Source organism: Dama dama, chromosome X (genome assembly GCF_033118175.1).
Source record: "Dama dama isolate Ldn47 chromosome X, ASM3311817v1, whole genome shotgun sequence".
NCBI lineage: Eukaryota > Metazoa > Chordata > Mammalia > Artiodactyla > Cervidae > Dama > Dama dama.
Window position 1 is genome coordinate 21,637,166 of NC_083714.1, and position 22,571 is coordinate 21,659,736.

The 22,571-nt window shown below is 35.7% G+C and overlaps 1 protein-coding gene across 9 annotated transcripts in view; it reads right to left on the reverse strand.

The window, feature by feature from the left end:
* Window positions 1–22,571, reverse strand: part of KLHL13 (kelch like family member 13) — a 280,675-nt gene that overhangs the window by 27,639 nt on the left and 230,465 nt on the right. For 7 of the 9 annotated variants that reach the window (XM_061136960.1, XM_061136961.1, XM_061136964.1 and 4 more), the window contains one exon: window positions 8,432–8,573. In XM_061136960.1, the coding sequence (XP_060992943.1) occupies window positions 8,432–8,573 (142 nt within the window). Of the gene's footprint in view, window positions 1–8,431; window positions 8,574–9,137; window positions 9,262–13,857; window positions 14,004–22,571 lie in introns of those variants that run through there. The other 2 variants (XM_061136957.1, XM_061136958.1) reach the window with 2 other exon arrangements.

The following is a 22,571-nucleotide window of genomic DNA, read 5'->3' on the forward strand; positions in this document are numbered from 1 at the left end:
CTAGCACAATGTTGTAAAGCAATTATAGTCCAAGTAAAAAAGAAATTAAAAAAAAAAAAAAAAGAAATTTAAACAATCAGAATGTAAATATATAAACACAATGAATATACATTAAAAAGGGTTCTTTTTTTATCTGCAGTAAATTTACCTAATGTATCAAAACTTCAAATACTATTAAACAGAGGGAGGCACATACCCTAAAGGACTGAAATTTTTAAATGAGTTTGATAAATTTTTATTTTTTATTTTTTTTCCATTTATTTTTATTAGTTGGAGGCTAATTACTTTACAATATTGTAGTGGTTTTTGCCATACATTGACATGAATCAGTCATGGATTTACATGTGTTCCCCATCCCGATCCCCCCTCCCGCCTCCCTCTCCATCCCATCCCTCTGGGTCTTCCCAGTGCACCAGCCCTGAGCACTTGTCTCATGCATCCAACCTGGGCTGGTGATCCATTTCACCCTTGATAGTATACTTGTTTCAATGCTGTTCTCTCTGAACATCCCACCCTCGCCTTCTCCCACAGAGTCTAAAAGTCTGTTCTGTACATCTGTGTCTTTTTTTCTGTTTTGCATATAGGGTTATCGTTACCATCTTTTTAAATTCCATATATATGCATTAGTATACTGCATTGGTCTTTATCTTTCTGGCTTACTTCACTCTGTATAATGGGCTCCAGTTTCATCCATCTCATTAGAACTGATTCAAATGAATTCTTTTTAATGGCTGGGTAATATTCCATAGTGTATATGTACCACAGCTTCTTTATCCATTTGTCTGCTGATGGGCATCTAGGTTGCTTCCATGTCCTGGCTATTATAAATGGTGCTGCGATGAACATTGGAGTGTTTTTAAATGGTCACATTAAAACAGAGGAGGATATGTGTTGACATTATACAGCTATACTATAGAAACCTGATGAGTTACAAATAATGTATACCAAAAGTTGCTTGAATGTCAACAGCTTTCAAATTAAATATAATGCTACTATGGGAAAAAAGCTAGATTGACACTCTCAGGTATTAAAAAAAATAATCTGATAACCAAATCTCTACAGTAAATTCTGCATTGGAAATAACTTACCAGCATAGTCTATCTAGCTTTGATCAGTATAATTTGGAAAAGGAAGGGGAATAAAAAGGAAATGCATCCTGAGAAGAGCAATAAAAATTATTAACATTAAATATGCTTTATGAACAAAGATTAAGGAACTAAAAGAAGAAAAGGTTGAGGAATATGTTTACTCCACTCTTTAAGTAAATGCAATATATTTGATCAAAGCAACACCATAGTCATGTTTTTATGAGATGTTACTCATTTCATTCAGAGGACAGAAAAGGAACAGATTAATTAAACTTTGTTCTCATTATATAACACTGCTTGGAGTTTAAAAATTGCTAATGGCTTTCTATCACTGCACTATATCATTATATAAGACTTTAAAGATTAATCTGGCCCCAACTCAACTGTTCAGCCTTATTTTTCATTATTTCTCTAAGTACTCAGATAAACTGAGTAGCCATATATATATATATATATATATATATATATATATATATATATGTACATATATATATAATTTTCACTGGTAAATTATACTTTACACTTAAGGAAGAAGTAACACCAATTTTACAAAAACAGATCCAGAAAATTAAGAAGGAACATGTCCTGATTCATTCTACAAGGCCAGCATTACCCTACCAAAACCAAAGACAATCAAAGAAAACCACGACAAAAATTTCTCATGACCACAGATGCAAAAATTCCTAAAATTCTGGCAAATCAAATTTAATAATATATATAAAAGGATAATACATTATGACCAGTGGGGTTTATTCCTATAAGGCATGGTTGCTTTAGCATGCAAAAATCAATTAATTCATATTATTAGTAGACTAAAAAAGAAAAATGATAAGATCATCTCAGTAGGTGCAAAAAAGCATTTGACAAAATCCAATATCAATTTATGATTTGAAAAAAAAACAAAACTCTCAACAGACTAAGAACAGAAAGAAACTTCCTCAAACCTATACCTAACATAACACTTAATGGTGAAAGAATGACTGCATGCCTCCCTACTATTAGGACAAAGCAAGAACATACACTCTAACCACTTCTATTCAACATTTTTCTGGAGTTTCTACCCAGTACAGTAAGGCAAGTAAAAGAAATAAGAGGCATTAGACTGAAAAGGAAGAAAAAAACTATATTTACAGGCAAAATGGTTATCTATGTAGAAAATTCTACAGAATCCACAAAAAAAGCTTCTAGAACTATTAAGTCAGTTTTTCAAGGTCTCAAGATAGAAGATGAATAATCAGTAACAAACAGTATTTTTATATACCAGCAACAAACAATCAGAAATTGAAATTATGTACTTGAGCATATTTAACTCTCAGTTGGTATGTGCTAGTCCTCTCTATCACTTAAAACATGCTAAATAACAAACAAAGAAACTCATTTGAAAACTCAAGGTAATAATATACTAAACTGGTCTGAAAAGAAAGGTGGTAGACGCTCATCCAACTTAAGTACTAAAGATACACACTTAATTGGAAGTATCAAGATAACCTATTGTACCCTAATCTGAGTACCTGAAAAACTATCCCTAAGAAAAATATATACTCATTTTTCTATATTCTAGGTGACATTCAGGAAACTTAAATAAAAAAATAAAAAGCATCATTTTAATAAAAACTTCAACAATCTGAATTATTTAAGTGCTCCTTTTATAAAATATAACTTATTCTAAAATCATTATGTCTCTCTATCTTATGTTAATAATATATTTTAAAGATTATCTTATGATCATAAAACTTTTAAATAAGGTACAGTTCATTAACATGACATGACCAGCAACCCAAGCTTTTATTTAGGGTAAGTATTTCATGAAGGTAGCCCACTGGAAAACAGCACAAGTTAATTTAAGTTCTTGAGAAAACCCATTTCTTCAGCATTCTATCACACAGATAATAACTTGAGATGATACAATCAAATCTTTCAGTGACTTTACAACTAAAGTTGGATGAGAAAATAAATAGATAAAATGGAGGAGAGCAATCTGACAGGCACCAATCTTATTATGAGAAAATATTAATTAGCAGCCTAGACATCTGGAGGAGAGAGGCATTTTCAAGCTTTTGATAGGCTTGAGTAAGCATAGTCAACAATCAAGAAATGATTTGTTTCCACCTAGATAACTATTCTACAATTAGTATACACTGCCACTCCACTAGCTGAAACATGGTACTTTAGTTATGGCCTCCTTGTCCTAACAGGGGTGTTTCCAAAATGATACTGACTTTTTTCTCTCCAGTCCCACCCCTCATCCCTAGTTTGACAGAGATGAAGAAGGGCAGGTAGGCATGAAGATACTCTGTGTAATTCTGTGATTTCTACTAAGAGCAAAATCTTTATAGTATCATTCATGCCAAATTATCTTCTAACCTCTAATACATGTTTTTATACTTATATTCAGTGAAAACAATATTTAAAGACATTATATTTAAAAACAGAACAGAGCTTAGAGTAAGATTAGAAAACACACAAGTTTACATTTAGAAAACCCGTGTTCAAGTCCTAGTTTTTGTCTCTTAGTGGGTAAGTGAATTTGGGCAAGCTTTCTAACCTCCCTGAGCTTCAGTTTCCCAATCTATAAAATAGGGATAATAATTCTTGCCTTTTCTACCTGACAAAATTGCTTCAAGTATTAATGAGGCAAGTATATATGAAAGTGATTTATAAGTGTTATCCAAATTCATTTATTCCACAGCAATATCAATAAGAGCAATAAAAAGCATTGAGTACTTCCTCTGTGTCAGGTACTGGGCTAGGGCCTTTATATGTATTCTCTTCCAGTGATGATAATAATATTAATAATAAACAACAATACTTATAATTTGTTGACATTTATTAAGCATTTACCCTGTGCCCTGTACTAGATCATAGGCAGACAGAAAAAACAAACTAGATTCTAGATCTTGTGGATCTCACTGGTAGGTGATACTGATGGGCTAAGAGGGTAAAAGAAGGAGCTACTAACTCTGCCTAGGTTACAGAAATCCAGCTTTAAACAGCATTGAAATTAGCTGTCAAAAGGACAGATCCATGGGGAGAAACTTCTCAGATGGTTCACTCTGCAGGATTACCCACTGCATAACTGTAGTGGGCAGAATGTGAGTTCAGCCCAAAACTGGAATTCCAGTTTTACAATTTACCATTTAAGATGGATTATTATGAATAAATAAGGGTTTACCAGACCAAAAAATGTTAAGTACTTAAGGCATTCCAGGGAGAAGGGATGAGTGCAAAGACACTTAAGTGCGAAAGAATAATGTATGTTTAGAGAATAATGAAAAATCAGAAGTCTTCCAGAAATTTGCCTTGTCTATCTGTCCCGTTAACTCTACTAAGGTAAAGCAGTAGCAAAGATTACATAGTCGAATGGATAAAGAAGATTGGCAGAGTAGTTATGGAAGACCAACAAGGAACTACAAAACTGAAGGTGCTGGGAGAAAATACCTGCAAATCATATATCTGCTAGGAGATTTGTATCTAGAATATATAAAGAACTCCTACCACTGAATAATAAAAAGATAAATAATTCAACTAGCAAATGGAGAACTGATCTGAAGAGACAGTTCTCCATAGGTGATATACAAATGGCCAGTGCAAAAGTGAAAAGATGCTCAATATCATTAGCACTCAGGAAAATACAAATCAAAACCATAAGATACCACTTCACACCTTCTAGTACGGCTATAATCAAAAAGACAGCTAACACATGTTGGCAAAAACATGAGAAAATTGGGATCCTCATACTATGCCAAAAGGAATTTAAAACAGAGCCACTTGAGAAAATACTCTGGCAGTTGTTCAAAAGATTAATCATAGAATGATATATCACCCAGCAATTCCACTCTTAGGTATAAACAAAAGATAAATGAAAACATGTTCATGCAGACACTCGTACATGAATGTTCATAGCATAATTATTCACAATAGCCCCAAAGTGGAGACAATCCTAATGTCCATAAATGGATGAGTGAATTTTTATAAAGGTGGTATATTCATGGAATGGAATATTATTTAGTTGTAAAAAGGAAAGAAGTACTGGTACATGCTACAGTGTGGGGGAACCTTGAAAACACCATGCTGAGTAAAAGAAATCAGTCACAAAAGACTACATAGTGTATAATTCCATTTACGTGAAATATTCTGAACAGGCAAAACTATAGAGGTAGATAGTAGACTAATGATTGTCACAGGTTAAGAAAGAGATTATGAGTAGATGGGGAATGACAGCTAATGGATACAAGGTGATAATACAGATAATAATGTTCTACAAAGGACTGTGGTAAATATTTGCAAAACCTTGCGAATATGCTAAAACCCAATCGAATCGTACACTTAAAAGGGATGAATTTTATGATAGGTGAATGATATCTCCTTAAAGCTGTTATTTTTAAAAGTGAAGGTCTTAGGAAGGGTATGATTTGATGAATCACCATAGGATGGGGTTTAAAAGATGTTAACAACCTAAGATAATAGCATGAAACCAAAGGATGCAAGTTTTCCATGAGAAATCACCACAGTTGTAGCAGTAGTAAAGGAGTGAGGGAAGTGAAATAATCCTTGAGTTCATCAATTATTACTTAAGCAAAACCTGGTTCTTACTTGAGTACAAGTATTTTGCACTGTTAACGCAAATGAGAATCATGAATTCTCCTGGGATTTATTCAAGATTCTAGGAATCCAAGTGTATTAGGTATCAAAATTATTTCCAGGCACTTTCTTCAACAGCCTTGTTTCCTGGAGCCTATGTACTGGAGACAAATAATCTGCTAGAGCAGATCAAGCCAACCAGATGGGCACCTTATTTGACACACTCATTACTTCTGATTAATGACATTTCCTCTGACACCTTCCCTGTTTGGCTCAAATGGAAGGAAAATAAATGGATATTTATTATGCACCTTACTGTTCCATAAATTGTTGCATTTAATCTTCACATCTACTACCCACATTACAGATAAGGAAACTGGCCCAGAAAGGACAAAGACTTTCCCAAAGTCACACAACTAGCTGTAAGTGGTAAAACTTAGATTATACTTTTAGCCTAAACTCATGTCCTTGCCACTACAGTTGTGCACTGGGGTATCCTTCAGAGTGAGACTTCTTTAAATAGTTTCTCCCCATGGACCTATTCCCCTGACAGCTACTTTCAATGCCTTTTGAAGCTGGAGCTTGTGTGATTACTAATTTTAAAACAATGATAACATTTACCCATTAAACACTTCTCTAGCTTGTTCCCTTGACAACCACACACCTAAGATTAGATACAAAAAAAAAAAAAAAAGTCCCTGCTAGTACTTGGACTTAAAAATCTCAGTTAGTGAGAACACAATTTTTAATAGACTTTTAAAGAGAGCGTACAAAAAATTAAAAAAAAAAAAAAAAAGGGAGCGTACAATGTTTTTCAATAGCAATACGGAATAGTACCACTACACTACCACAGAAAATATAACATGAAAAAATCAGTTGAGGAAAGAACAAACTCTCGGGTTACTCTCACATTTCCATTCCCACCACCAGCCTAGACCAACAAAGGCCGAGCTAAAACGTGACACAGCCAAGTGTCAGCATTCTTATGATTCTAATGTTTCAGCATTCTCTTCTTTCAGCTTACTTAAAACATCACCTAGGAACTTGTTAGAAATGCGCATTTCTGGGTCCCACCTCGAGAGTTTTTGATTGAAAAACTCTGGGGTGGGGCACAATACTCAGTTTAACAAGCCCTCCTCCTTGTGATTCTGATATGGAATAAGACCTGAGGATTACTGTTCTAAATCTTTTTGACTATACTAGAGTGGCTTTCATTATTTGATTTAAAGTAAATTTTAAAAATTAGCAGGACCACAAAAATGGGCTTTAATCCATGACTATGGTCATGGATAGGGCAGGAGTATAGTGGAGGGGGTGAGTCTCTTTTTCTTTAGAGAAAGTACTTTAATGTAACAAAAAACCTCTTCCTTTCATGCTTTTCCTGTTTGACCCCTCATTCTCCTCCTCCCATACTCTTGTAAAACCAACAGTTAAACCATTTAGGTAGAACTTAAGATTCTGGGAGATGGGAAGCTTTTTTCCTTCCTGGCCCTCTCATTTCTGTTGATGAATGAGGAACCATAAAATCCAGCTCCCATTAGAAACTGAAACACAGGGAAAATGAGATTTCAATGAATCACAGATGGGAACTTGAAGAAAATTTAGAAATCTGCTTCCCAAGAGTCATATTTTAGAGATAAGAGAAATGAATCCCAGAGAAGTTAATTGGCCACATAGCAAGTACAAGCCTCTTTCTCTCATTAAGCTATATACTATACTATATACTGCTTGACCATAATGGTTCTTGACCAACGATATGCATGAAATTGATCTGGGGAGATTTCTTTTACCAATATATTTAGAAGGATTTATTTTCCTTACCTTAGTAAGCTGAGAAGATTGATATAACTATATCTAAAAAATTTATGGACTTCGAGCATTATACTATATTCTCTAAGTCAGCAACACCCACAGAGGTCAAGGAGTGTCCACAGTACTCAGAAGTACTTGGACTGCTTATCCCTATGTTAAACAGCTCCATATCACACTTTTTGGTGTTCTTTTGGCCTTCTATTGTTTCTATGTTCTTTCCTTTGATGTCAGTTATTACTTCTTGCATGTATCAGTGTGTTTGCCTCCAGAAGCCCTCAACCCTTCTCCCATATCCACAATTGTCAGTGTGAGCTGAGACACCAAATAAATACAATCTCAAGAACTATGATAAAGGTGATGGGAAAATAGGTTGTGAGTGAGGAACTAGAAAATTTAATGTGGGGACTTTGTGATATTTACCCTTCCTAAGACAAAATGAAAAGCCAACGTTGCCAGACACAACATTCTGTAAGAAAGTAGCACAAGAGCAAAATCTCCCTTACACAAACGAAATAAACAATGGATTCAGAATATCTTTTAACATCAGGAAGGCATGCAATTTCCCCCCTCAAGGTTTCTCCTCTGTTTGTTTACTTTTTTTTAATTAGTAAACTTTACTTTTTAAGAGCAGTTTTAGACTTCCCTGGTGGTCCAGCGGTCAAAATTCCATGCTTCCAATGTGGGAGTGGTGCAGGTTTGAGCCCTGGTCAGGGAACTAAGATCCCACATGCCAATAAATATATCCCAGCACAGCCAATAAATAAAATAAAATAATTTTTACAAATTAAAAAATTTTAAGTTTTAAGGTCACAGCAAAGGTATACAGGGTTCCCATAAACCCCTTGTCCACACACAGGCACAACGTCTCCCACTAGTGACATCCCACACCATAAAAACCCTGGGTGGTTTTTGAAGCTATGTAAATAATGTAAAAGGGACAGTGAACTTACCTGTAACACCACAGAACTGTGGGTATTGCTGGTAAAGATGCGTGTGGTTCCTGCCTTGGAAGACTGCAAATGGGAGGAGAGGCCCATTTCGCTGCTTCCAAGGGACAATTTCATGTGCTGGTCTTCCTCTTCCACTAGAGATCTGAAAAGGTTTTTAAATCAGAAGGAAAACCAAATGAAAACATGCCATATAATTCACAATAATGAGATGATTTAAAGAAACACTTATCTGATTATGTGCCAATCATCTGACTATGGAACACACGTGAATGCTGTTGCATTGTATTTTAGGCTTATATCATTCTATATCACAGAAGAAATAGATATATATCCATAAAAAGCATTCTGAGATCAGAAGAGATAAATGAGAACTGAGAAATCAACCTAACAGCTGACTCAAAACTATAATTACAAAGGGTTTGCTTTTTCAGTGCCAGAGTAATTGCTCTGGGATTGTTTTGTTTAGGTAGCAATACCATCAAATTGTATTATTTGCAGTTAAAATTAATTTGGAATATCTACTTTTAGAAATAAAAATAATATCTGTCATTTATTGAACAGTCACTGTATATCAGATACTTGTCAAGAAATTTACACACATGATCTCATATAATCCTCAAAGCAATCCACTGCAATAATATTACTATCATCTCCTTTTTATTAAGGAGAGGGAAAATGAGCTACAGAAGGGTTAAAAATTACTTACCTAAGGTCAGTCACAAAATTAGTAAAGTGACTGGGCCAGGATCTGAATCTAAACATAGTTTTCAAATTTCAAAGATCCCATAAATAAAAAACAAAGACTAACTGTGATATACTATACATTACTTCCTCTCGTGTTACTGTAGTTCTAACCAACCCCAACTGAACAAACAGTTTTACACATGAGGGAATTCCCTGGTGGCCCAGTGGTTAAGACTCTGTGCTTTCACTACTGAGAGCCCAGGTTTGATCCCTGATTGGGAACTAAGATCCCACAAGCTGCAGGGTACAGCCAAATTTTTACACATGAAATAATTTCTTTTTCTTTTCTTATCTCTCACCAAATAATCACTTGGGATTATTTAGCTATATACCTTCAGCATGGGCTTCCCTGATAGCTCAGTTGGTAAAGAATACACCTGCAGTGCAGGAGACCTGAGTTTGATCCCTGGGTTTGGAAGATCCCCTGGAGAAGGTAAAGGCTACCCGCTCCAATATTCTGGCCTGGAGAATTCCATAGACTGTATAGTCCATGGGGTCGCAAAGATGGACCTGACTGAGCAACTTTCACTTTCACCTTCCTTCAGCTTTGTGGTTTTCCATCTTTCCAAACAAACAAATAATGAAAATAATAAGTGTATACATCACATTGGCAATTTTTCAGGGGCCATAAAAAGCATTAGAGAACCTGTAGTCAACAGGTCATTTAGTTTCACAGAGAAAATGGCAAAACAATAGTTATAAGGCCTCAGGTTACACTAAAAATTACCATCATGTACCACCTCTCATTATTCCTTAGACTAGGCAACTTCTGTTTACTTAGGTATGTATTGCTTTAATTGTTTCTGAATCACCTGCCTAAGAGTGGGGAGCCTGTGACTCTGAACGGGTTTGTGCGTTCATGATACAGACTACTAAAATGGACATTAGGAAGGGAAGAAGGAAGAATGGATTTTCAAGTGCCAGAACTCTGTCTTTTTCCTATTTCTTTCTAACTTTCTGAAGGTTGAAGCATTGGTTTCTCTAACTCAGGTCTATCCAATACCATAAAGATTTCACCTTTCCCCCTACCATACCTATAGTCTATGTTGATCAGTTTTAACAGGAAAAAAAGTTTTAAGACTATGCTTTTAATAAAGTTTGTGCTTTCTGAATTCCAACACCAACCAAATGGCTTTAAATCCTGCAATAATTAGCAAAAATCCTGGCCTTCAGGGTGAGGTCATTTCTTCTTAACTATATTAGAGCCATAGTATAACCAAAAAATGAATTAATAACATATAACCATGTTTTATTCAACTCTCATGGATATTTAATAAAGAAGAGGAAAATTTGAACAATATTTTAATAAGCATAAAAAATGAATATAGCTTTCCACTAGTTTCAGAAATAGCTTTTTAAAAGAATTAAATTATATACATGATATATAGCCTACACATACTCACAGATACTTTTAACCAGTTTTTGCAGACAGACATTTATAATTACAGAATCAAATGGAAAAGTGGCAAATAGATTGATGGTAACCAATATCCCTAACCAGAAAAAATCCATTCATCCAGGATTATTTTAATGGGATATTCAAGCAGAATGTTTCATTAGTTTCTGTATTCCCGACACAGAAGCTGGCACATGAGAGGTTTAATATATCATCATTTCTGTGGGTCAGTCCAGAGACACTTATTTATCATGCAGTGCTTTAAAGGACCATCAATTATCATTTTATAGAACCACAGATGTAAACAGGACAGTAGTAAAGCTGAAACCACATTGTCCCTATGACATATCCTGGAAATTGCTTTTTTTGAATAAACTGCAGACAACCACTTGCTTCACGTCAGTGGTCTCTTGCTCCTGAAATTGAAAGGCAGAATATGAAAATACAGCCCTTTCTTGCAAGATAATTTGTCTGGCTTTCTAACTAATTACTTCAAAAGCTAAAGAAGGCTTTACTAAAATCATCTTCTTCACGACTTTTTATCAACATCTTTTGACTTTTTAACATTCACAACACTCCCTATTATTTCTGCATCAGTAACACCACATGTCATGTCAACCTCAGCAGATTCAATACTCTCTTCTATCTCCTTTTCATTAAGTTTATTGACTGGATGTGAAGCGCATTGTTCTTCAACATTGCAAGGAGGTGAAACCTCTGCAAACCCCAAGCCACAATTACATCAAACTATCCTTAAAGGAATGATTATCTGAGTAATTCCAAGGACAAGTAACATTTTTTAATCTTATTTTTTTTCAAGTTATATTGGTTAGAAGCGAAACAAGGACTAGTGGCCCTCAGAGGAGGGAGGGGAATCAAGGGGATTTTTGCCCCCCACCACCCCCGCCCATGCCTGGCCGTGTCTGGGCACAGTTTACATGGTCGCTAGGTGGAGGCGGGGGTTGCTCCCCTCATCTAGTGGGACACATGAAACATCCTACATCACACAAGAAAGGTCTCCACATCAAAGCTGTACTCAGGCAAAAATTTCAAGAATGCCAAGGTTGAGAAACCCTGATAGAGAGACATAACCTCCTCAGGACAATTTTTCTAAAGAAATTTCATGTTCTAAATAACTTCTCAGTCTGAGAGTTAACTCCATGAGGCAATGCTAGCAGTCAGAAACACAGTAGAATTATTAATTACCACTATCTCTTCTAAGACTACCTCATAACAGAATATCTCTGCTCTCCTCCAGTCTATCAATCTGAAAAATCAACTGTTTATGGGAGATAAGTAGATAACAGTTTTAAAGTTAATAAGACAATTATGCTTCCTAGGTGGCGCTAGTGGTAAAGAACCTTCCTGCCAATGCAGGAGACATAAGAGACATAAGGAGACATAAGAGACGCTGGCTTGATCCCCTGGAGGACGGTGTAGCAACCCATCCTGTATTCTTGCCTCTTCCCATGGATAGAGGAGCCTAGAGGGCTATAGTCCATAGGGTCACAAAGAGTCGGACACAACTGAAGCGACTTAGCATGCACACAGGATTTTGTTCTTTGCAAACTCATATAAGAATCATTCCTAACTCTGCTTAAAACAAATGTTATTTGGGGAGAAAGAAAACAATTGGTATTTGGATTCACTTTTACATGCCAATTTAGAATTAAGCTAACTCAGTCCAAATAGTCCCATTTCATCAAAATTGTTCAATTATTCATGGGTAAGATTGTGTTCATCAATTTTCTTTTGAAAAGTTCAATCTTTTTCTTATAACATCTATACATTACTACCACACCTTTCCCATCCACCCCACCACCACTGGACACGTCTTATTTCCTAAACAATGACCAACCACAGAGCACAAAAGCAATCTTCCACAAAGTGTGCTTAAACCAGTCAACTGTACCTGCTCAAAGGGAACAATTACTTTTTTGAAGAGCATTAGGTGGAGAAAGAAGCACTGTTTGATCATCTTATTAAAAGCATTACAAAGGTGGTCAAACCAAACATACACAGACTATGGCATTTTTTATACTGTTATTTGAAGACAAAGGAAATAGACAATCTAAGCAATTGTCACACGTTGGCAGGGTGACACTAACATTGCAATGCTGTCTCAAAGCCGTCCATATTTTAAAAAATGATCCCAAGGGAAACAGGTGTAAATGATATAAGGACACAATTCATAAATATATAAGTACAAATAATTAACAGATAGAAAATGTTCAACTGCAACCTCATTAGTATTCCAGGATATGCAAATTAAAGCAAACCTCTACACTTAAAGAGTAGAGAAGATATATTCTCAAAACTGCTAGTGCAAACATGTATTAAGCCCTTGCCATCTGCGTGGCACTATTTATTCAATGGATTTTTTAATGAAAATTTAAAAATCATCAAATGTACAAATTCTTTTTCTTTTTACACTGAACACCATGTCAGTGAAGGACTGTGTATTACTAGTAGGTGGGCTAGAGCAAGAGTGGCCTGTCAATCTGGTTCAAATATGTCTCAACAATGAATAGCTCTGTAGAGCTAATAGTCTGGTAGATGTTCTGTGAAGAACCGTGTACTTAGAATTCACAATAGCAGTCAGGTTTATTGGTATGTCATATGGGGACGGGAAGAGTATCTCATAATTGCATCATTTGGCTCCAAAGCCTCAAATCGTCTTAGAACACTCATCAATTTCAATAAAACATGCTGATAGGATATATGTAAGACCATCAGAACAGGTGTTAAGTTGTTCCTTTACTTGTTTTTATTTCTGAGGGAAAAAAATAAGTGAACCAGAAAAAAAACTAGAAAAGTAGAAGCATATCAATGCTTTTCCCTCTTTAGTTCCCAATCAGTTTAAAAAATAAGTGAATCAGAAAAAAAACTAGAAAAGTAGAAGTATATCAATGCTTTTCTCTCTTTACTTCCCAATCAGTTTCACAGCACTTCTTATTCCTTGTGACTATTACATTACAAAGCGATTAAGCCTAACAATGTATGTAATTCTAATAATGTAATAGCACTATAACAAAAGAACAGGGGTTTCTGAGTTGGTGTCAAAAGTATTATTCAAATACTGGAATTTCCCAGAGTAATAATATCATTATAATTGAAAGTCAGTGCCATTGGGTTGGTGTGCAAGTACAGCAGCAATAACAAAACAAAAATAAAAGTCATGAATGGTATAACAACACAACAAGTCAGGTTGGTTAATCAAGGCACTGACTCATGCTTTCCACCACCCGTCCCCCAGAAAAATAAAATACATATTTCTCACACTCACAATTTAAAAAGAAAATCAAGAAAAAGGCTTTCTTCAAAGAAGAACTCCCCCGCCATTTGTTTTTCTGCTCTGAAACAGAGAAGTGTCTGCTAGCAGCAGCATTTGCTAAATGAAACATTTCTTGTGATAAAGTTGCATTGGCAGGTGGGGGAAAAATTCAGCCACCTGTTCTCACACTCATTTGAATTTGAGTGCTAAATCCGTCAAGGTATTTCCTTCCCCCATGAGAAATAAATTAAAAACTTAAGATGGTATTAGTCATTTCCCATTGATTTTTCTATATATTCAAAATATGCATTCTGCATTGAATTTTAAAGATATTAATAAGCTTCCTACCTCAAAAATTTAGAACTCTCCTTCACCACCCCATCAAAACCTGAATCATATGCATGCACACACACACACGCACTCAACTTAATGACATTAAGAAAAAAAAGTACTTTTAAAAATCAGAAAGAAATTTTCCAATTCATTAAGCAAGTTAATATATATATAATAAACCTGGTATTTTCTCTAAAAGAAAAATCCTTTAAAACCTAAAATATTTAAATATATGTCCCAACTAAAATGATCATTTATGGTACCACTGCACAAGGAAGTTATAAACATCATAGCAATTCCTCTCAAGAAAGTGTAAATTACTCACTATTTCAGAAACTATGGAGAATGTATCTTCTTAAGAAGGTGCCTGCCTCAAAGAAGCCAAGAAAGATGAAGCTTTTGTTATTTGTATCTTTTAATGACATAAGTACATTATTGTCAGATTGCAATAAATCTGCTAAGGGAAATCCTTAGCATAGATGATATAAAATAGCTGCTAAACTTTCCAAGTCTTTCTTTTCTGCTGTAGCAATACCAGAGCCCACAAAAGAAGAGAAAAAGTTCAAGGTGATAGTGTCAGACTCTAAAGTGATTTTCCAAAGTAAAGAAGCTTCTTTATATGCAAATGTATGTCACATTTAAAATAAAATCACATTAATAAATAACTGATGTCAGTTTTAACATAGGAATAAGATCATCTACTCAGCACCTGCTGTGTACTAGGCAGAGTGCCAGACATGTTCTCTGTGCTGCTTAATCCTCGTAACAATCCCATTTTAAAGACAGGAAACTGAAGCTCAGTGAGTTTAAGGCCTCACGATGAATCTGGTAACTATGATTTGAACTTGAATCTGATTCCACAGCCCACATTGTTCCCATCACACCAAGCCTAAAAAACAAAGAGCAGAGAGTATAGGCCATGAAGCCTCAAGATGGACATTCCAATGTTTAATTTATAGACATGAGGATCGTTCTGTTACAGGGAACCAATTTGTTGGCTGAATTAGTTCAGGCTAAAATTACCCACTTTTACCACTACTTCCATAACAACCATACCAATGTTAAAAACCTCTCCATGCCATTCTCCCAACACATCTGGGGTTGGGAGGGAGCATATCCTAGGATATAACTCAGATCAAATTTAGGGAGAACTCGACATTACTGACACAAACATCTAAAAGAACAGATTCTGAATTCCAAAGCCATCCAATAGCCATCACAGAAATAGCACTATGACACAGATGAGGGAATTGGGCTAAACAAATGGGATGACAAATGATATTCCACTCTAACTGGATGAAAGTTAATTATCCAAACCATAAAGCATTTGCATTGAATATCTCAATCCTGTCCTTGAAACACTTTCAATTTAATGTTTGCTCCCTCTATCTATATTTCAAAACTTTAGTCTTCCTTCATCTTTTAAAATCCATATATCAATTAAACTACATCAAGTCTTGTGCACCTAGGCTAGAAAATTCTACTGTTTGGAAGCTTGGTTTATATAAATTTCTCATCATATTTGGATGAAAGATATAGATAGAAAGTAAAAGTCGCTAAGTCGTGTCCGACTCTTTGCAACCCCATGGACTATACAATCCATGGAACTCTCCAGGCCAGAATACTGGAGTGGGTAGCCGTTCCCTCCTCCAGGGGATCTTCCCAACCCAGGGATCGAACCCAGGTCTCCCACATTGCAGGCAGATTCTTTACCAGTTGAGCCATCAGGGAAGCCTCAATGGGTAGTTAAATAGATAGATGGTAGATAGATGGATAGATAGACAGATACCTGAAGTAGAAACAAAAAGAATAAGCAAAAGAATGAGTTCTACTTGAAACTAATATAACATTGTAAATCAACCACACTACTTTTTAATAAATGAATTCTAAATGCTGATTCTGTATTTACTACCTAAAAAAGTTAAGTCTCAGTCAAAACTCCCTTGCCTTAAGAAGCCCTATAAGGTGAGAGAGTACACAAGTGGTGCTGGTGGGAGGCAGACAGCAACATGGGCAGACAGTTTGGGTGAAGAGCACAGACTCCCATCACAGTCAATAGTTTCCTTCCCAGCACCCAGAAGAAAGAGTTATAACCCTCTGAAAGGATGCTCCCTACCCCACTACAGCCAGCACCAGCCCAGCTATGAAGAAAAGTTGAGCTATACCTGAGGCCAGGAGCATGCCTTCTCCTTCTTCAATCACCAAATGAAGAAACTGGAATGGGAACTCTGACATCCCGGCTACCTTTCTATAAAGGAGCTTTTTGCTCCCAGAGGATTTATTAACCAAGGTGTCATTTTACTCTTATTATCTGTAGCTCACTAACATTGAACTTTGACGATGGTGCTATGGTGCGTTTCAAGGGAAAACCGTATTATTAAAGACTTGGGCTTTCACCTGCCTAAAATTTCAGTTTATGAAATATTCAAACATCCAAGTTATCCAATTTTAGAGTTTATAATAAAGGCAGATTCCACAAGCTCAAAACCAATTAGAAATCACTGAGACAAATCTCTCTGGGATCAGGAGGAATCATTAATCAAGTGGTAAAAATCCAATCCGTTTCTGTCTTTTCTGAATTTCCTAGTTATATTCAACTTTGTGAAGTCAATAATTCATGACCATGTCTTAAGGGAATGTTTATTTCTCTTTTAAAAGGAAACATGATAATGAAAACAAGGAGTAAGACTTTCCAACTTAAAAGTAATAGCCAATTGCACTTCATGTTTTAAGAATTACAATTGGCAGCTCTATGAGTCCCACTGATTCTATCTTCATAGACTATAATAAACGTAACAAATCTTATTCTTGATTTCGCAGTGACCTAGAGGCATCCCTAATTATTTCAATGAATATATCAAATCATTTAAATATGTTTAATATGATTTCATCAAATCGATGTTTTATTATGACAGCCAATGTTTTTAAGAGAAAAGAAGGTAATACAACAAGAGAAATCAGAAGATAAAGTCTTAACCCCAAGAGTCTGGGAATCACACTAAGGATAGTTCTCCCAAGCCTGTCTCAGATATGAAGCTTGGAGAAGCAAAAAGTCTAATTTTAGTACAATTTTTCATATTGGAATTATTTTCCATTTTGTACATATTTGCCTCACCATTAAAGTTTTTCTTTTGTTTTGTTCTTGTTTCTTTTTACGATATTTATTTATTTGGCTGCCCCAGGTCTTAGTTGTGGCATGTGGGAGGGATCTAGTTCTCTGACCAGGCATCAGACCCGGGTCCTCTGCATTGGGAGTGCAGTCCTAGCCACTGGACACCAGGGGAGTCCCCTGTTTTGTTTGTTTTTTGGTCGAGCCCTGAAGCATGTGGGAATCATATTTCCTCAAACAGGGATGGAATCCATCCCCTTTGTATTGGAAGCAAAATCTTAACTACTGGACTACCAGGGAAGTCTCATCATTAAGGCTTTTTAAATGAAACTTTGCTATAAGACTTTGTTATCCATCTTGTACAATGCTTACCATAAAGAAACACAACTGATTACTCGACCTTAAGTTCTTAGGTTGTTAGAAGATGAAAAAAACCTTGACTGTCACAGTCCACTCACCTATCTATACATTCAAGTGTATTCTAAGAGGAGAAATGCAGAAATGGCTTCTGATTTTTCTCCTGAAATGCCATCCAGAACCTCCACTTGACTACAGTCCTAGAAAACTATTTTAACTAAGATCACTGTATTGGTCAGTTGCATTCAACATCACAATACAATTTCATGATCTAGCTACAGATAGCTCTATTAATGTGAGTAACAAAAATTGCTCTATAAAAATACTTTCATAAGATTTTGTCCACTGTGCAGGAAGGAGTCTTTTGAATAAAGTATTTAAGTACCATGACTATATTTGTTTACCCCAAATATTAAGTATTCTTGATAAAACTGGTAATGACTTCCTGGAAGGCAGACTGGTTATTTTTTTTAAGAGAGTAGATGCAAATTATAATTCATTGAGGAGTTTGCCACTTTGGGGGTAAGGTGCTTCTTTTTAGGAACATAATGGTCTCTGGCTTAAAAAGTTTGTATTCTTGGGTAGAACTCAAAAAGGGTCAAAGCAGACCATATCATTTAAACAGTATGACCATAGGCATCCAATACTCACATTTCCCAGTCAACTAAGTGGGAATTCTGAATAGAAGCTAACTGGAGCATTTTCAGACTGTGTGTGTATGTGTCTTGCTGAAGCAATCTATGAACTGTGAAGCTGTAATGAAGTACTGCCTCAAACTGTTTGTGACATATATAACTGAAGGATATTAAGCAAGAGAGAAGCATTCCCTTCCTTTCCTTCCTTCCATACTGTCCTTTAAACTAGCGTTTCATACCCCAATTTATAATTTCTGACTCTCAAATTGCAGGTGAGAAGGAGGCAAAGAAGAGTCACCAAGTAGATGAGGAGAACAGGGTCAAGGTGTCAAGTTTGCTCAGTTAGTTGGAAAATGCTAGCCTAAATGCTATTTCCCCTCAAATCACCCCGTCTATAACAAGCTATTTCTTGAAGCAATAAGTCATTTTTAAATATCCAAAATCCAATAATTTTATAGATCATGCTTTAAGGAGAAAATTGGCTTATTTAAAGATACTCTCAATGGAAAAATCTGACTACATAGTTCTTAATGATCATTCCTGGAAGCTTAGTCAGTCACAAGAAAGTTTAGGAATCTCAAATGTATCTAGATGTCATGCATTCAAGAGAGACATAGATAGGATATTCTGGATTCTAAAAGAAAAGTGTTATCATCAAAATATTTCAGTCATCTTTGACTCCTGGTTCTCTCCCATCTCTGATGTCCAGGCAACTGACAAAGTACTACTAAGCGTCTCTCTAGTACGCATCTATCTTTCACCACCTCTCCACCCTCACTGTCCCTGCCACACTTTGGGTATCTATTACTTCTTCCTTGGATTTGGTTATTAACATAAATCACATATTTGTTACAGTACAGCTTCTTCACATACTGCGGCTGTATTTATAGCTCTGAAAGTCACTTCCTTGCTCAAAAGTATTCAGTGACTCCTCTCTGCTTGCTGAACAAAAGTCAAATCTTATACTCTGGGATTCCAGGCTTTTTAGACTAGCCCTCTTTAACTAGTTGTACATTCTGGCAAATAATTCAAAGCAAAAATATATTTAATGATTGAGAATAAAAATCTAAATTTATTCACAAACTATCAGTTGTTTTGCTTAGAATATGTTGTTTTCATATGTTAGTAACTGCTATGCTTTTTTTTTCTACTGTTAACCAAGAAATGTATAAAAGCATTTATTTAAAATATTTCTGATAAAAATAAAATAAAATAAAATAAAATATTTCTGATAGAAGGGAAAGCTAGTTAATTTAAATTTAATATCTGCTGGGAGTTCCCAGATTGCCCAGTGGTTAGGACTCAGTGCCATGGCCCTGGGTTGAATCTCCAGCAGAGGAACTAAGACCCTGCAAGCTGAGGAACACAGCCAAAAAAAAAAAAAAATTATCATCTGTTAAACCTTCGCATTTGGTCTAGCCTCTTTAAGTATAAAACAATTCAGAACATAAGTAAATGTGCATGAATTTTTGAGTATTGATCTTAAATTTACTTCTCCTAAAACCTAGTCAGATTTCTTTTTATCTTAGTCAGCCCTTTCTGTTTTCAAACTATACACAGAAAACACATTATCATTTAGGTGCAACCATACTAGTTTTATTTATTTTTTTTTTTATGATGGTTTGCAGTTTCACAGTTTAGGTCATAAAAAGCACTGTGACTTCTGATTCCTGTTTTGTATTTTCTCATGTATTTCTCTTTCTGGAAGAAGTTAACGACTGCAGTATGAGGAAACACATAGCACGGGAGTAAGGCCTGGGTGACAGCCACATGAGAGAGCTAAGAAGCAGATCCTTCAGTCCCAATCAAACCTTCAGATAACTGTGCATGTGCTGTGCTTAGCTCTCAGTCATGCCCAACTCTGCGACCTCATGGACTGTCCCCAACCAGGCTTCTCTGTCCATGGGATTCTCCAGGCAAGAATACTAGAGTGGGTTGCCATTCCCTTCTCCAGGGTATCTTCCTGACCCAGGGATTGAACCTGGGTCTCCTGTATTGCAGGCAAATTCTTTACCACTGAGCCACCAGGGAAGCCATAGACCCAGCCAAGATCCGGACTGCAGCCTCGTGAGAGAACTGAGCAAAAATGACTGTGAAAAGCTGCTTCTGAGTTCCTGACTCTCAGAAACTGAGTTTTAAAACATAAATTTGTCTAAAATACTTTTCCCCATCATGGTAACGGACATGTGAAAATAAGCCAAATAACTCTTAACTTTAAGAGTAGTTGCTGCCTTGGAAGAGATTATAATCTTACTTTCTTTATCAGATTACAATTTGATGAACCATGACTAAAATATTCTGGTCACTGGTAAATTGCTTCTGCTAAAATTACTTTCAGTCTGAGCCAGCATCATGGTATTTATCAGTAAGCAAGGAGCAGAATCAGGATTTTGGATTAGCTCTTTTCATAGGAAAGATAGCTGTAACTTACTCTCTAATAAGACTGTAATATATTAGATTCCTCTATATATGAAATGAAGATATGCAACACACTTTTAAGTGAAATAATTTGCACAAGGCTACAGATCTAAAAATTACTCTCTCTGAATTCGTTGACCAACTCAACATTTGAACACCTGCTATGTGCCAGGCCCCGCACTAGGAGATAGGTATACAACAACAGGTGAGATACTTGCTTGCAAAGAGATTACAGTAAAAGAGATAATCACTTTGCAAAGGACTAAATTTTTTTTTTAGGACTAAATGTTATAAAAATAATAATAAATTATCAACATTATCTACTAACAAATTCCACATTTCATAATTTATATAAGCTACAGTAACAAAACTAATTACATAGTTGTTCCCTGGTACAGAAGCGTATCAGTTCATATTTAGCATATAAGTGCCAAATTTAAAAAAAGTAAAGAACATTGAATTTCCTTACTGTTATTTAATTTGAAAGGATTATCCATCCCAGATCAGGCTGTCTGCGAGGCTAGATCAGCAATCAAATAATATCCACTATGCAAAAATAAAATCTGTAATTATAATTACAGGAAAGAAAGCCAAACGTATGATGATTGATGGTACATCACATCATTTGAAATAAAGTCTCTAATTGTATCTATATACTTCAGCAATATGCCTACGAAAGATATGCTAATGAGCCAGGTCACTGGTCTACTTAAGATGAAAATTTTGGTTCCAGTTCCATGAACCTTTGTTTAGCTGTGAATCATTCAGAAATGATCACACATGCACATCCTTTGAGGGAAAATACTCATAATGAATAAAATGACTTCAATTTGGTGATGCTAAGGAATTGTCTATTGGATAATCTACTTACAACCCAGAATATCCATATACTTTTCAAAACGGTATTTCAAATTTTTTAAAGAATGTTATTATTTTTTTAAATATTTATTTACATGCCTGTGTGAGGACTTAGTTGCAGCATGCAGGATCTTTGATCTTCGTTGGGATCTCTAATCTTTGTTGCAGCACGCGGGATCTTTAATTGCAGCATGTGGGATCTAGTTCCCTGAACAGGGATCAAACCTGCTCCCCTGCATTGGGAGCATCGAGTTTTAGCCACTGGACCACCAGGGGAGTCCCTCAAATATTCTGTAGGTCCACCCACACTAAAGCTAGGTCAAACTGAGTTAAGCAGGAAAATGGTTCAATGCAATACAAGAGAAAAATCTCTAGTATAATCACATCTATAAAGAGAAATCTAGTTGAGGTTTTTGTAGTAAACTGCTTTTTAACATTAATTTGTAATACAATTGATGAAATAGGATGAAATAATAAAAAGGAAATATAAACTAAGACTGGGTTAAATCATCAAATACAAATGTATACAGATGGCAGAAAACTGACCAGACTTAAATATCACATTCTCTTTCTAGGTATAATGGTATGACAAAGAATGATTTCTAAGGTTCCTCCCAGCTCTTGGATTCAAAGAATCCTGAATAAGATACTTAGGCTCTTTTTAAGATGCCATGTTCTGATCTCACGGGTCAGTGACAAGCACTATATTTTTAAAACCAAACAAACAAAAAAAACCCAAAGAGTGAAAATAGATGTTACAGGCCAAGTTGTAAAGGAACAAAGGTAATTTAGAATTTGTAGAAATATCCTCAGTGAGAGACTTTCAAGTGGGGAAGAAGGAGGGGGAGGGAGAAAGGAAGGACAGAGTGATGGCCAAGGCACTAGTTTAGCCCAGTCGCCACCAACAGATGAGCTCGCCACTTTAATACATCATTCGTGTAATGTTTCATTTTCAAAATTTTATTGTTCTAAAATACCATATTCATGGGACTTGGTAGTCTGGTGGTTAAGACTCC